General features: G+C 41.3%; 1 protein-coding gene across 12 annotated transcripts in view; it reads right to left on the bottom strand.

Moving 5' to 3' along the window:
• Positions 1–11,895: 11,895 nt before the first annotated feature.
• The window catches only part of rapgef2b (Rap guanine nucleotide exchange factor 2b), a 144,316-nt gene continuing 141,500 nt past the window's right edge, over positions 11,896–14,711 (bottom strand). For 9 of the 12 annotated variants that reach the window (XM_031790238.1, XM_031790240.1, XM_031790241.1 and 6 more), the window contains one exon: positions 14,445–14,556. Coding sequence is in view for 2 of the 12 variants with exons in the window: in XM_031790242.1 (XP_031646102.1) it covers positions 14,531–14,556 (26 nt within the window). In the remaining 10 variants the exon portion in view is untranslated. Of the gene's footprint in view, positions 14,557–14,711 lie in introns of all 12 variants that reach the window. The other 3 variants (XM_031790242.1, XM_031790239.1, XM_031790243.1) reach the window with 1 other exon arrangement.

Genomic DNA, 14,711 nt, shown 5'->3' with positions numbered 1-14,711 from the left:
AATATTATTTCTGCCTCTGTCTGTCATTCTCTCAGTGACAAAGCCTCAGTTGAAAAAGCCAACGCTCTAAAGATGGATGTCAAACCCTTTCTTTCAGATTTATTTCGCAAATCCCAAGGAAGACAAGACACATTATGAGGCCACTCCAATGGCTGACAGGTTCCATGAAGTCAGCACTCCGCCGTGAGGAAAGGAGGTAGCAAATGGCATAGATTTAATATTAATGATTTATATATTTCTGTATTTTGTGACACTGGCAGGAATATGAGCTGTGGTCAGACAGACGGTAAGTCTGAGAGGGAAGTGGGGAAAGAGAGAGAGAGAGAGAGAGGGGCAGAGAGAGAGAGGGGCAGAGAGAGAGAGGGGCAGAGAGAGAGAGGGGCAGAGAGAGAGAGAGAGGGGCAGAGAGAGAAGCAGAGAGGGGCAGAGAGAGAAGCAGAGAGGGAGAGAGAGAGAAGCAGAGGGAGTGAAGGAGTGTCTACAGTTCCTGGCTCTAAGTAATAAGAATGCTATGTGAGGATGGGTTTTTGTCATCCGTTTTTGCCCTGGCTCCCCGTCTTATCTCAGCACATTTTCAGGTGCTTTGTCACAGAGGGACCACAGTCCACTTCAGTCAGAGAGCGGGGTGGAGAGAGGGTGTATATGAGAGAGAAACAGGATGGGAATGAATCCGCCTGCAACCTTCTTGTTGTCTGCACCTTCAGACTAACCTCATGCAGCAGGCGTAGAAAGATGCCTGAGCGGAGTCCCCACTTCCGTTTTTTCAAGGGAAAAGTTAGGCGGAAAATAATGTATCCCTGAAAGCCAGAAACATCCGGTTTTAAAAAATATATATTTTTAAATTGTACCTTTATTTAACCAGGCAAGTCAGATAAGAACACATTCTTATTTTCAATGACGGCCTGGGAACAGTGGGTTAACTGCCTGTTCAGGGGCAGAACGACAGATTTGTACCTTGTCAGCTCGGGGGTTTGAACTCGCAACCTTCCGGATACTAGTCCAATGCTCTAACCACTAGGCTACGCTGCCGCCCCAACGCCATTCTACCAACGCCGCTAATAAGGGTGCCTTCAGACTGTTTATTTATTTGTATTATTTCACCTTTATTTAACCAGGTAGGCTAGTTGAGAACAAGTTCTCATTTACAACTGCGACCTGGCCAAGATAAAGCAAAGCAGTGCGACACAAACAACAACACAGAGTTACACATGGAATAAACAAAACATACAGTCAATAATCTATATACAGTGTGAGCAAATGAGGTAAGATTAGGGAGGTAAGGCAATAAATAGGCCGTAGTGGCGAAGTAATTACAATTTTGCAATTAAACAATGTACCAGGATATACTTACTAGCTTTGAGGAAAACGATGAGGAGGAGGGTAAAGGTGGTGGTGATGGTGGAGATGATGATGGTGACGACGATTGTTATTTTGCTGTCGCATTGTCCAGCTTTGCCACTAATTACAATGACGTATTACACATTCAAATATATCACATCAAGTCCATCTCTGCACCTAGATCCCAACTCAGCTACTCGATTTGAACATTTGAACATTACTCTCAAACGACACTACAAATTAAGTAACGCTTTGGGTATAACACATTCACTGCCCTTCTCAGGTATATCGCCACATAAAACTGAACTAGTAAGCACCTGGATGTAGCCTTGTAGCCACCATACCCTGTCTTTGTAGCATACTTTAACATCCCATGACTGCATTCTTTCTCTATTTGGCCTTCAGACAGAGCCTGGTGAAAGGGACGTGACATCTCCACTCTCGGCTCTGCAGTGCTGCCGTCTTCATCCAATTTAGCATGAACGGCTCCCAGACATCCCCCCATAATACTGCCCAGAGTATGCCCATTGAACACAGTCGACAATGCAAGAGCCCGGGGTTTACACACACATAACTGGCCATTGCCTGCATAGTAATGTGGATGTCTGGTGCTTCATGATAAGGCGTGCTGGCAAAAGGGACTGAATATTCACCCAGACAATATTTACTGGGAAACAGCGCCTCCCGTTGGTGGGGAGTACACACCACACGTTGAAAGTGGGTAGGTGGACTGTATGCGGTCTTTCTGAATACATCATGCCCTGTACCCAAGTAAGAGCAAAACCGGGATTGCATTGGGTTCATATTGAATTGTTAAAACGTGTTCACGTGCATGGTTCATGTGCAATAGATGGCAATGGTATTCAAAGGTCTACATGTTGCCTAGGAAACAACGGCTGGGGTTTGCAAAATGTTCCGTCAAAATACATGTGGGACTCATGTATCACGTTAGGAAATTGTAAAGATGCTGACAGAAGTGCCTAAGGAGAAATCTCTTGATATATAAGATTCATATTGTATCATACACAGGGGACTGAAAGGAGTGCGGTTAGAAAATAGGCCACCGATAGTTCAGTGCTAAGCACCATCAAGGACTCTGAGGAAGATGTCAGCTTGACATTGAAACGTCAGTCACCTGTTCGCATCCTGTACAATGGATTCAAGTGAGCTAAAAGACAATGGCTCCTTTCTGCTCCAGCTCCTTCCTGCCTCAAATGAGTCCTTTTTGGAAGTTTTGCCTTGGTAAGCCCTTCTCGCCAATAAGGACTCGTTGAAACACGTGATCTTGTATATAGGGCTCTATCCATCTATTGCCAATGGCCATAACATAAGCTAAATTATACCCTCCTTCTGAATGACCTGAAACAGCTTTTTAGACGGTTCTTCATTTCCTGGAACAGCCATCCATCGAAAACGAACAGAACATGTCATTAAGACTGTTAAGAATGAATTTTACACGACAGATGTTTGGGTTGAGGTGCAATGTACTTTGTTATATTCATTCTGTCAATTTTACAAGGCTGTCTCCAACGGATACAAGACAAGAGCTACAGCCAGAATGATAAACCAACAGCGTCCATGTTTATCAAATAGCACACACATTGTCCGTGGATATAGATTTGAAGAGAAATCTAAACCCAAACACCTATTTCCCGACATCACCTCCCCTTATTTACTCCCTACAGTCTGAAACAAAAGAGTTCCGTCTACCGTATATATTCATAATGTTTCCTTGAACATTGCTACTGGGAAACCCGACACAGGGGTTGGAGGAGTGGAGAAAGTTTTTTAATTGCTGACTAAATAGACTTTGCCAGATAGAGAGACAGACAGAGCCCATCTCTCACACACTCACGGGCACACACACATCAGATACACGTACTGCTCACTCTTCCCCACAGTGTCTCCTCCCTTTCCGTCTCTTAATCTGGCCCCTGTTATTCACTTCCTACTCTCCACACACCCAATCCTGATTAGCTCCCATTATGTACCAACTCTATCATAGACACACACTCTCCTTCAACACACTCCACTATCTGACACAATTGCCACAACAGCTACTGTACTAGGGCCCACAATCAAGTCACAAACACACGCAAGCACACTCACTCAATGCCATAGTCCCCTGACACAACCATGGATGAAATGAAATGGGCTGGCCGTGCGACAACAAAGAGAGAGGCAAGGGGATAGGGACGAAACAAGTTGTTTGTTTGGCAGCCTGTGTGTCACGAACATCAAAGGCTGGGTTTGAAGCAAGACCTTAGGTAGGATATCATGTTTATTAGTGTCACACTGTGATTAAATGGAATCACATCCCCTTTGAAGACTTGATGGAGCCAAATCTCATTCATTTGGCCACATAATAACTAGCAAGCTGCTACAGCCAGTGTTATTATGGAGACTATCATTCAACCCCACAATGGAGAGTAAACATTGAGATTGTTACAAAGGCTATAGAAGGAAAACACGAGGGCACTACCAATCTTAACCGTTGCGTTTGAGAACAACATACATTACCATTTAACAGTTTGGGATTACTTAGAAATGTCCTTGTTTTAGAAAAAAAATCACATTTTATGTCCATTAAAATAACATCAAATTGATCAGATATACAGTGTAGACATTGTTAATGTTGTAAATGACTATTGTAGCTGGAAATGGGTGATTTTGAAATGGGTGATTTTGGCCCATTATCAGCAACCATCACTCCTGTGTTCCAGTGGCACGATGTGTTAGCTAATCCAAGTTTATACTTTTAAAAGGCTAATTGATTATAAGAAAACCCTTTTGCAATTATGTTAGCACATCTGAAAACTGTTGTCCTGATTAAAGAAGCAATAAAACTGGCCTTCTTTAGACTAGTTGAGCATCTGGAGCATCAGCATTTGTGGGTTCAATTACAGGCTCAAAATGGCCAGAAACAAATAACTTTCTTCTGAAACTCATCGGCCTATTTTTGGTCTGAGAAATGAAGGCTGTTCAATGTGAGAAATTGCCAAGAAACTGAAGATCTCGTACAACGCTGTGTACTACTCCCTTCACAGAGCAACACAAAATAGATGTCATCAGCCAGTGTCTCTAACCAGAATAGAAAGAGGAGTGGAAGGCCCCAGTGCACAACTGAGCAAGAAGACAAGTACATTAGTATGTCTAGTTTGAGAAACAGACACCTCACAAGCCATCAACTGGCAGCTTTATTAAACAGTACCCACAAAACACCAGTCTCAATGTCAACAGTGAAGAGGCGACTCCGGGATGCTGGCCTTCTAGGCAGAGTTCCTCTGTCCAGTGTCTATGTTCTTTTGCCCGTCTTAATCTTTTCTTTTTATTGGCCAGTCTGTGATATGGCTTTTATTTGTAATTCTGCCAAGGCGGCCAGCATCCGGGGGTCACCTCTTCACTGTTGAAGTTGAGATTGGTGTTTACAGGTACTATTTAACCCCAAACTTTCGAACAGTAGTGAATGTTCAAGATGTGGCGTTGTATTCCCTATTGAGGAATGAAGGTGGAATTAAACACTGTCCTTCAGATTCAAATATAGAACAGGATACAAAACCAACAGATGCACCACTTAGTTTTGGAATGTTTTACCCGAGACTGCAAACAGAAAGGAACATCATCAATCCACGCTCCAATGCCAACATATACAGTTGAAGTCAGAAGTTTACAAACACCTTAGCCAAATACATTTAAACTCAGTTTTTCACTATTCCTGACATTTAATCCTAGTAAAAATGCCCTGTTTTAGGTCAGTTAGGATCACCACTTTATTTTAAGAATGTGAAATGTCAGAATAATTAGTAGAGAGAATTATTTCTTTCTTTCATCACATTCCCAGTGGGTCAGAAGTTTACATATATTCAGTTAGTATTTGGTAGCATTGCCTTTCAATTGTTGAACTTGGGTCAAACGTTTCGGGTAGCCTTCCACAAGCTCCCCACAATAAGTTGAGTGAATTTTGGCCCATTCCTCCTGACATAGCTGATGTAACTCTCAGGTTTGTAGGCCTCCTTGCTCACACACACTTTTTGAGTTCTGGCGACAAATTTTCTATGGGATTGAGGTCGAGGCTTTAAGATGGCCACTCCAATACCTTGACTTTGTTGTCCTTAAGCCATTTTGCCACAACTTTGGAAGTATGCCTACAGTCACTGTCCATTTTGGAAGACCCATGTGACCAAGCTTTAACTTTAACTTCCTGACTGATGTCATCAGATGTTGCTTCAATATATCCACATTGTTTTCCTACATCATGATGATATCTATTTTGAAGTGCACCAGTCCCTCCTGCAGCAAAGCACACCCACAACATGATGCTGCTACCCCCGTGCTTCACGGTTGGGATGGTGTTCTTCGGCTTTACCTCCAAACATAACAATGGTCATTATGGCCAAACAGTTTTATTTGTGTATTATCAAACCAGAGGACTTTTCTCCAAAAAGTAAGATCTTTGTCTCCATGTGCAGTTTCAAACTGTAGGCTTGGAGCAGTGGCTTCTTCATTGCTGAACGGCCTGTCAGGTTATGTTGATATAGGACTCGTTTTACTGTGGATTTAGATACTTTTGTACCCGTTTCCTCCAGCATCTTCACAAGGTTCTTTGCTGTTGTTCTGGGATTGATTTGCACTTTTCGCACCAAAGTAAATTCATCTCTAGGAGACAGAATGTGTCTCCTTCCTGAGCGGTATGACGGCTGTGTGGTCCCATGGTATTTATACTTGCGTACTATTGTTTGTACAATTGAACCTGGTACCTTCAGGCGTTTGGAAATTGCTCCCAAGGATGAACCAGACTTGTGGAGGTCAACAATTTTATTTCTGAGGTCTTGGCTGATTTCTTTTGATTTTTCCAATGATGGCCAGCAAAGAAGCACTGAGTTTGATGGTAGGCCTTGAAATACATCCACAGGTGCACCTCCAATTGACTCAAATCATGTCAAATAGCCTATCAGAAGCTACTAAAGCCATGACATCATTTTGTGTAATTTTCCAAGCTATTTAAAGGCACAGTCAACTTAGTGAATGTAAACTTTGAACCACTGGAATTGTGATACCGTGAATAAGGGAAATAATCTGTCTGTAAACAATTGTTGGAAAAGTTACTTGTGTCATGCACAAAGTAGATGTCCTAACGGACTTCCCAAAATTATAGTTTGTTAACAAGAAATTTGTGGAGTGGTTGAAAAATGAGTTTTAATGACGCCAATCTAAGTGTATGTAAACTTCCGACTTCAACTGCAGGTCTTTGTTATGTTGTCCTTCATGGATACAGCCAGGATCGAACCTAAGTGTAGCTCAAGTTGTACATTGTATCTCAAGGCAGATTTTCAAATGGACAAAGAAGAATGATGATGCATTTTCCATTTACTGTAACCTGAAAAGGTTCTCTGGAATTTCCAACTTTTAAAGGAACTGAAAAATGATGGTTTACCACAATATCAAAACAAACTGGAGGTTAACATCAAGGACAATGAGTACAAACCCAAAGTAATATTTTCAAATTAAATTTGAAGTTGCTGCAGTACTCATATGATGCTGCTTATAGAGTATGTCCACAATATTCCAAGTCAAAAGGGTTGATGCTGTTCACTCACTGTAGCCCACACCACACTAGACCACTACATACGTAGACTTATGCACTTCCTGGACTGACACCTCCACGAGTACTGTGGGTACAGGAGGCCGAAAAAGGCCCACTGGCGCTCATCATCGGCGCAACATGAACTCATTTCACATGGAGTGTGTGTGTGTGTGTGTGTGTGTGTGTGTGTGTGTGTGTGTGTGTGTGTGTGTGTCAGACTGAAGCTTTTCCACTGTGAAAGCCTCGGTTTCCCCTCTATCTAGCATGTTTTATTAATGTGGAATAGGAATGTCTAGTTTAGAGCTACAGGGTGACTGAAACAAGGGGAGAGCAGTCAGAATGACTAAGCCCTCGAGCCAAGCTGGCATTCTCCATAGTGACACTCCCTAGATAGAGTATCTCTGTCTGTTTAAACTCACAGAATGACAGAAACATTTACTCAAAAGTAGTCAGAATAGCAAGGTAATAGCTATAGTAGCATATAGCAGTGTGTAAATCGAATCCATTGAAGAAGAAGAACAACAACAAGAAGCCTATGGGTAGTATTATCAGATCAATATTAATGACACTATAAGTTCTGGATTTTCAGTTCTATAATGCTTTTGAGCAGGTGTTGAAGAGCTTCACTAAAAGCTACGTTTGTAATGTATTCAGTGGTGTAAAGTACCTAAGTAAAAAATACTTTAAAAGAACAACTTAAGTCATTTTTTGGAGTATCCGTACTTTACTTATAATATTTATATTTGTGACAACTTTTACTTCACTACATACTTTTTACTCCATACATTTTCTCTGACACCCAAAAGTTCTCGTTACATTTTCAATTGGAAGGACAGGACAATGGTCAAATTCACACACTTATCGAGAGAACATCCCTGGTCATCCCTACTGCCTCTGATCTGGCAGACTCACTAAACACCAGCGCTTCATTTGTAAAGATGTCCGAGTGTTGGAGTGTGCCCCCTGGCTATCTGCAAAGAAAAGAAAACAATTGAAGTGGTGCAATCTGGTTTGCATAATAAGGAATTTTAAATGATTTATACTCATACTTTTGATACTTCAGTATATTTTGGCAATTACATTTACTTTTGATACTTAAGTATATTTAAAACCAAATACTTTTAGACTTTTACTCAAGTGGTATTTTACTGGGTGACTTTCACTTTAGTCATTTTCTAATAAGTTATCTTTACTTTCACTTATGCATGAATGTTGGGTACTTTTTCCACCACTGAATGTATTGGGAGTTTGCTACAACAGAGCTTCCATCCAAACTCGTCATTAAACCAGAAAGAGGGAGTGGAGTCTAAGACGAATCTGAATGTCTGCTGCTGATGTGCTGTTCGATTCTTTAGAAAACAGTGCCCCCTTGTGCATGACACCACCATTTACAGAAGCAATTTCTTGAACTTCCTATACCACTAAGTAGAATCCCTCCATGGTTCCTGAAGGAATTATGTGAGGTCGAATTTGGAAGGTTTAGAATGCCTGGAAGGAGGACAACCTAACCAATTGGGTTGGCTTTTAGTGAACAATACTACACTCTCAATGCATTTCTCACTCAAATTAGTTAGGAGGAAATTGTATGAATGGACATGGTAGTTGTGCACATCGATATTTCAGGTATTATTATATAATTCTCAATTGTTCATGTTCATATTATGGTCTGCATCTTCGGTGTGGTGTGTGGTGCTTGTAAGGGCGGCGCGGCTAAACAGCGGGTATTAGAGACTACGGGTGGTCCTGCTGGCGAATTTCCTGGTGCTGAAAACACCTCTGTAATTCAGAAGGTTTCATTACGAAAACTCACGAAGGAGTGCACACCTTGTTACAGTAGGTTTAGTGCATAATAATATACTGTATCACAATAGCACACTTTTTAAGGAGCCTAGCTGACTCGCAAACTAAACCAGTGAAATTATAAATGAGACTATTCAATGTTTATCCCCCTGTTTTGCCCTTAGAACCGCCTAAATTGATCAGGGGGATGGACTCTACAAGGTATCGAAAGCGTTCCACAGGGATGCTGGTGCATGTTGACTCCAATGCTTCCCACAGTCGTGTCAAGTTGACTAGATGTCCTTTGGATGGTGAACCATTCTTGATACACACACGAAACTGTTGAGTGTTTTGACACGAACGAGTGCGCCTGGCACCCACTACCATACCCCATTCAAAGGCATTTAAATATTTTGTCTTGCCTATTCACCCTCTGAATGGGCACACATACACAATCCATGTCTCAATTGTCTCAAGGCTTAAAATTGTTTCTTTGGAGCTGTGCTTTGGGTCATTGTCCTGATGTAGGAGGATATTGCCTCCAGTTAAGCACCGTCCACAGGTTATGGCCTAGTGTTGCAAAATGGAGTGATAAGCCTTCATTCTTCAAGATCCCTTTTACCCTGAACAAATCTCCAATTTGACCACCACCAAAGCAACTCCAGACCATCACATTGCCTCCACCATGCTTGACAGATGGCGTCAAGCACGCCTCCAGCATCTTTTCGTCGTCTCACGAATGTTTTTCTTTGTGATCCGAACACCTCAAACTTAGATTTGTCTGTCCATAAGTTTTTTCCAATCTTCCTCTGTCCAGTGTCTGTGTTCTTTTGCCCATCTTCATCTTTTATTTTTATTGGCCAGTCTGAGATATGGCTTTTTCTTTGCAACTCTACCTAGAAGGCCAGCATCCCGGAGTCGCCTCTTCACTGTTGACGTTGAGACTGGTGTTTTGCGGGTACTATTTAATGAAGCTGCCAATTGAGGACTTGTGAGGCATCTGTTCCTCAAACTAGACACTAATGTACTTGTCCTCATGCTCAGTTGTGCACCGGGGCCTCCCACTCTTTCTATTCTGGTTTGAGCCAGTTTGCGCTGTTCTGTGAAGGTACACAGCGTTGCACGTACACAGCGTTGCACGAGATCTTCCGTTTCTTGGCAATTTCCCGCATGGAATAGCCTTAATTTCTCAGAACAAGAATAGACTAACGAGTTTCAGAAGAAAGTTCTTTACTTCTGGCCATTTTGAGCCTGTAATCGAACCCACAAATGCTGATGCTCCAGATACTCATCTAGTCTAAAGGAGGCCAGTTGTATTGCTTCTTTAATCAGCACAACAGTTTTCAGATGTGCTATCATAATTGCAAACGGGTTTTCTAATGATCAATTAGCCTTTTAAAATTATAAACTTGGTTTAGTTAACACAACGGGCCATTGGAACACAGGAGTGATGGTTGCTGATAATGGGCCTCTGTACACCTATGTAGATATGCCATTTTTTTTAAATCACCCATTTCCAGCTACAATAGTGACTTACAACATTAACAATGTCTACACTGTATTTCTGATCAATTTTATGTTATTTTAATGGACAAAAAAAAGTGCTTTTCTTTCAAAAACAAGGACATTTCTAAATGATCCCATGGTAGTGGGAGTTGTATGGTAGTGTAGTTGTATGTGTGAGGTACAGAGATGGGCTAGTCATTCCAAAATAATGTTAACCACTATTATAAAAACGAATCAAAAACACAAATCACATTTTATTTGTCACATACACGTGTTTAGCAGATGTTATTGCAGGTGTAGCGAAATTATTGTGTTTCTAGCTCCAACATTGCATCATTAGAAAATCCTGTTAACCAGTATTATTGCGCACAGAGTGAGTTGTGTATTTTTTACAGGGTCAGCCATAGTGATACGGCCTCACTGGAGCAAATTAGGGTTAAGTGACTTGCTCAAGGGCACATCAACAGATTTTTCTGAGCAGCATTTTGGAGCGTTCCTAGCCTGTGTTGTTGTCTAATGAGCTACTCGCACCATTAGAGGCCGCATTGGCTTCACTCAGGTCACATCGTCAGGAAAGATGACGAGCACACAGGGAGGATGGAGGACGAGTGCGCGGTGAGGAAGGAGCAGCATCTCGGAGCCTTCCTTCCTTGTGCTGAAGTGGTTGTGAGCTATTTGCACCCTGAGCTGCCGCATTGGCTTCACTTAGGTCATACAGGGAGGAAGGATGCACATGTTGGAGCCTCGCCCCTGCATGAGGGGGCTCAGAGACCCTCTATTTAGACTCCGGCTGTCTGTAGTCAACTCATGCATGCTTCTGGATCTCTTCTGCCCTGGTGCTGTTCTGCAGCTTGTCGCTTTATAGCAGTGTTGATAAGTGGGCATTTCCATCAACTAATGGTTTACTGTAGCAATGAGATTTATTCTCTGCCTCTGATTCCAATTGAAAGAGGGATTGAGCATGGGCCTACAGTATGGATTGTAGAGATGGATTATCATCATGTGATTTCTTTACACTGTATCACACCAGAGACTTGGTAGGCTGTCTACTTGGCTCTCACCCCAGAGTGTCTTCATTCACAGTGGATAACATTCAACCCGTGTCTATTGCAAGGTGTGAAGGTACTCTTAAACGCAAAGGGGGCTGAATAATTTTGCACGCCCAATTTTTCAGTTTTTGATTTGTTAAAAAAGTTTGAAATATCCAATAAATGTCGTTCCACTTCATGATTGTGTCCCACTTGTTGATTCTTCACAAAAAAATACAGTTTTATATCTTTATGTTTGAAGCCTGAAATGTGGCAAAAGGTCGCAAAGTTCAAGGGGGCCGAATACTTTCGCAAGGCACTGTATATATATTTTTGGTAAGAAATATGATCAGTGAACAAAACACATTCTCTCTTGTAGAAAACATGGTTAACTACACCTTACATTGCTGTCACATGAATAGTCTTCATAACTATTCAAAATAAACGTGAAAAAAGTACAAATAAATAAATATATATATTTCTGACACACACCACTGTCGGTTATAAAAGTGTGAGAGTTACACATTTCAAGTCATTGCCATGTCTTATTTTGTGCAAACACTAGATGGTGTGTAGGTTAGGTCTTGGAAAGGAACAATATTCAAAAGAGGATCCCTGAAAATGCAGGGGGAAAAAAAAAAAAGAGGTTTAAATGCACTATGAATTGATAACTTTTGTAGTATTTATTGATTTCCCAGCTTCATACAAACTGGATGTTGAGGCATAAACATAGTACATTTCAACAAAAATATAACCAATATTTACAATTATTGTATTAAAAATACAAAAAAACAACCGAAACATACTCCACCAATTGTCTTTTTAAAAGACATACAGGTCAAAGTAGTAGAAGAAAGTATGAGAAAAATCACCAGCTAAATGTACACTTCTCACTTGACATCACACATCAAAACGGAGTAGTAGTTCTACCTACTACAATTATCTTTATGCTTGTACAATGTTGTGCAACGTCTTTGTTTTTCCAAATAGGCCTTGGCCTGCTAATATCCACATGATCTTCAGAGCTGAAAGAGTGAATGATGATGCGTGTCACCATTGTATTAAAACGCATGATTGACAATCTATCGGCTGCCATGAAAATAATAAAAATGGACAGAAAGTGTAGTAACAGCCCACAGTGAAAAACACAGCACTTGTATTTTTTTTCTTCTTCTCCTTCTCAGTCTATTGTTTCTAACTACTGATCAATGTGATCAGCATAACTCAGTGAAAAGAAAAACTAAAAAGTGACACTAATTCTGATTGGCAGCCTTCAAAGTGAATTCTTTCATCTAGGTAACTTCCCCACCGGAGTCAAAACAAACATATTCAATCATTTTCTTCAGTCAATTGCGATGGTGTTAAGAAATGGTGGAAAACAGGTTGCTCTATGCTTAGCATTGCCTAGTAATATACAAATCCATTGATCTTGATGCCTGTAACAGCGGAGGACTTTTCGATGAAGAGGAGGATGTTGCCGATGGCAAGGTAGGAGAGGTGTATTCTAGTTCAGTCTAAAAAAAATTAACTGTCCAGTGTTTCGTTTCCAGATTTCTATGAAATATGACCTATAATAAATTACATTGAGTGAAATCGTTTTCCTTTCCACAACAAAAAAAGAAAAGCAGCTTGTGTTGTTGGAATGGTGTGGGCGTAGCCCAATGGTGTGGGCGTATACCTGTCATAAAACATATTCATGCAAGTAGACCGCTGATTGGCCAGCACATCATTCTCTATGATGAAATAGCAAGCATTTTTTTAAATGGTCTGTTTGATATGTTTACAACAAAAAGTGTTTTTCTCCAATTAATGTTTGGCGACAAATACGAGGATAGGATGAGTCAACATTATTTGGGCATGAGTTAACAGAATAGGAAGTATTTAAAGTTAAATTTCCACTGGACAGTTAATTGAAATGGTTGACAGAACCCAGGGAAAGCGTTTGGTTATGCAGCACCGCTGAAAGGCATGAGACTCCATTCACCTGTATAGGATTTAAGCCTCGACATGCCTTTGGGGTGCATAACTAAAAACACGTTCCCCGAGGTGGTTGATTTGCCAAATCGGGTATAAATACCCTTTGTGCTTATCTTTTAACATCACAACCCATTAGGGACAAAACTAAGCCAAGAAAAATCTCCTGTAGTTGTCCTTTAAAATGTTGTCTAAATACAGAATTAATATAAGTCACCAGATGACCTAGGTTAAAACATGGATATCAAATAGCCAGATTGACTCCCTAGTTGGGTCACTGCTATGATCCACACAACCTGACACAATATCGTACATGACCTAGAACTGAAGATGTGGCTGGCCATATCGGAAATAGACAAGATATCCAGGCCAGGGTTAGGAATGGAGGGTTGCACTAAAACCTAAAGTTGTACTGAGAAGTGCTGAAGCCAGACTTGCCCAGTGTGTGTCAGAACATTAGATTATGAACGTGCATGTTGGTCCCCCCCCCAAATGACATATTGGTCACCCCAACTTATTTCTCTCACTGTGACTGTCCAGTTAGCAGTGGGGGTTGAGCCACCATTAGGATATGTGAATGGACAAGATAATACTGTAATTGTGGAATAAAACTCTTAAGATTGACAGATCTGTTTTTCAGAGTCCACACAGGGATGAGACTTGGGTATAGCCACTTTTACCCCCCCCCTCCCCCCGAGTGCAATAGTTCTAGAAAGAAGACCTCTAGAAACCTAGAAGAAAGTTCAAAAATTGATCAAATGTTTTTTTTCTTCCCTCCATCGTCATTGTCCATTTTGTTCTCGTTTTATAAAGTAGAAAATTAAAAAGTGCAGACAAAGCTCAACATGTCATGATACTGTGTGTGTAAAGCGCGGTGGGGTTGGGATAGGGGGTTAGTCTTGGAAAGCTGTTCCATGACAGCTGTGTGTGTGTGTGTGTGTGTGTGTGTGTGTGTGTGTGTGCGCGCGGTTGTCGCACGTAGCCATTTTTTTTTCTTCAGCAAAACCGTTTGACTCGTTTTTCTTTTTTCCCCCAAAGTGCCAGGCATTTTGTGTCTTTCTTTTTCCATCTCTCCATCTTCTTCTTCACAGTATTTTTTTTGTTGCATGCAGGGTCATTCAACCCCCCATGATGCTTTAAGGCGAGGGGGGGAGGGGATACGAGCAGAGGAGTCCACCAATGACGGAGAGTCCGGAAGAGGAGGCAGGCACGTACGTACTGGATTGGTCTGTCCATCAATCAATCAAGTCAGTCTCTCTTGTTCCGCCCCCATGGAAGGGACTTCAAGTCACTGCAAAGGACATCCAGCAGAAGACCGTTCTCAGACTGCTGATACCTGCTCATCCTCTGGCGAGAGAGAAAGAGAAACAAAATTATATATATTTTTTTTTGCAAAGTCCTGTAAAAACATCACAGAAGCAGAAACCCCCACAAAAAAACATCACTAACTGTCCTCTATGTGAACTTACCGTATCATAACAACTATCCAAACTGAACAATAT

This window comes from Oncorhynchus kisutch, linkage group LG15, assembly GCF_002021735.2.
Source record: "Oncorhynchus kisutch isolate 150728-3 linkage group LG15, Okis_V2, whole genome shotgun sequence".
In the NCBI taxonomy this organism is placed as follows: Eukaryota; Metazoa; Chordata; class Actinopteri; order Salmoniformes; family Salmonidae; genus Oncorhynchus; species Oncorhynchus kisutch.
Note: the sequence above shows the minus strand (reverse complement) of the source record. Positions and strands in the feature narration are given on the sequence as shown.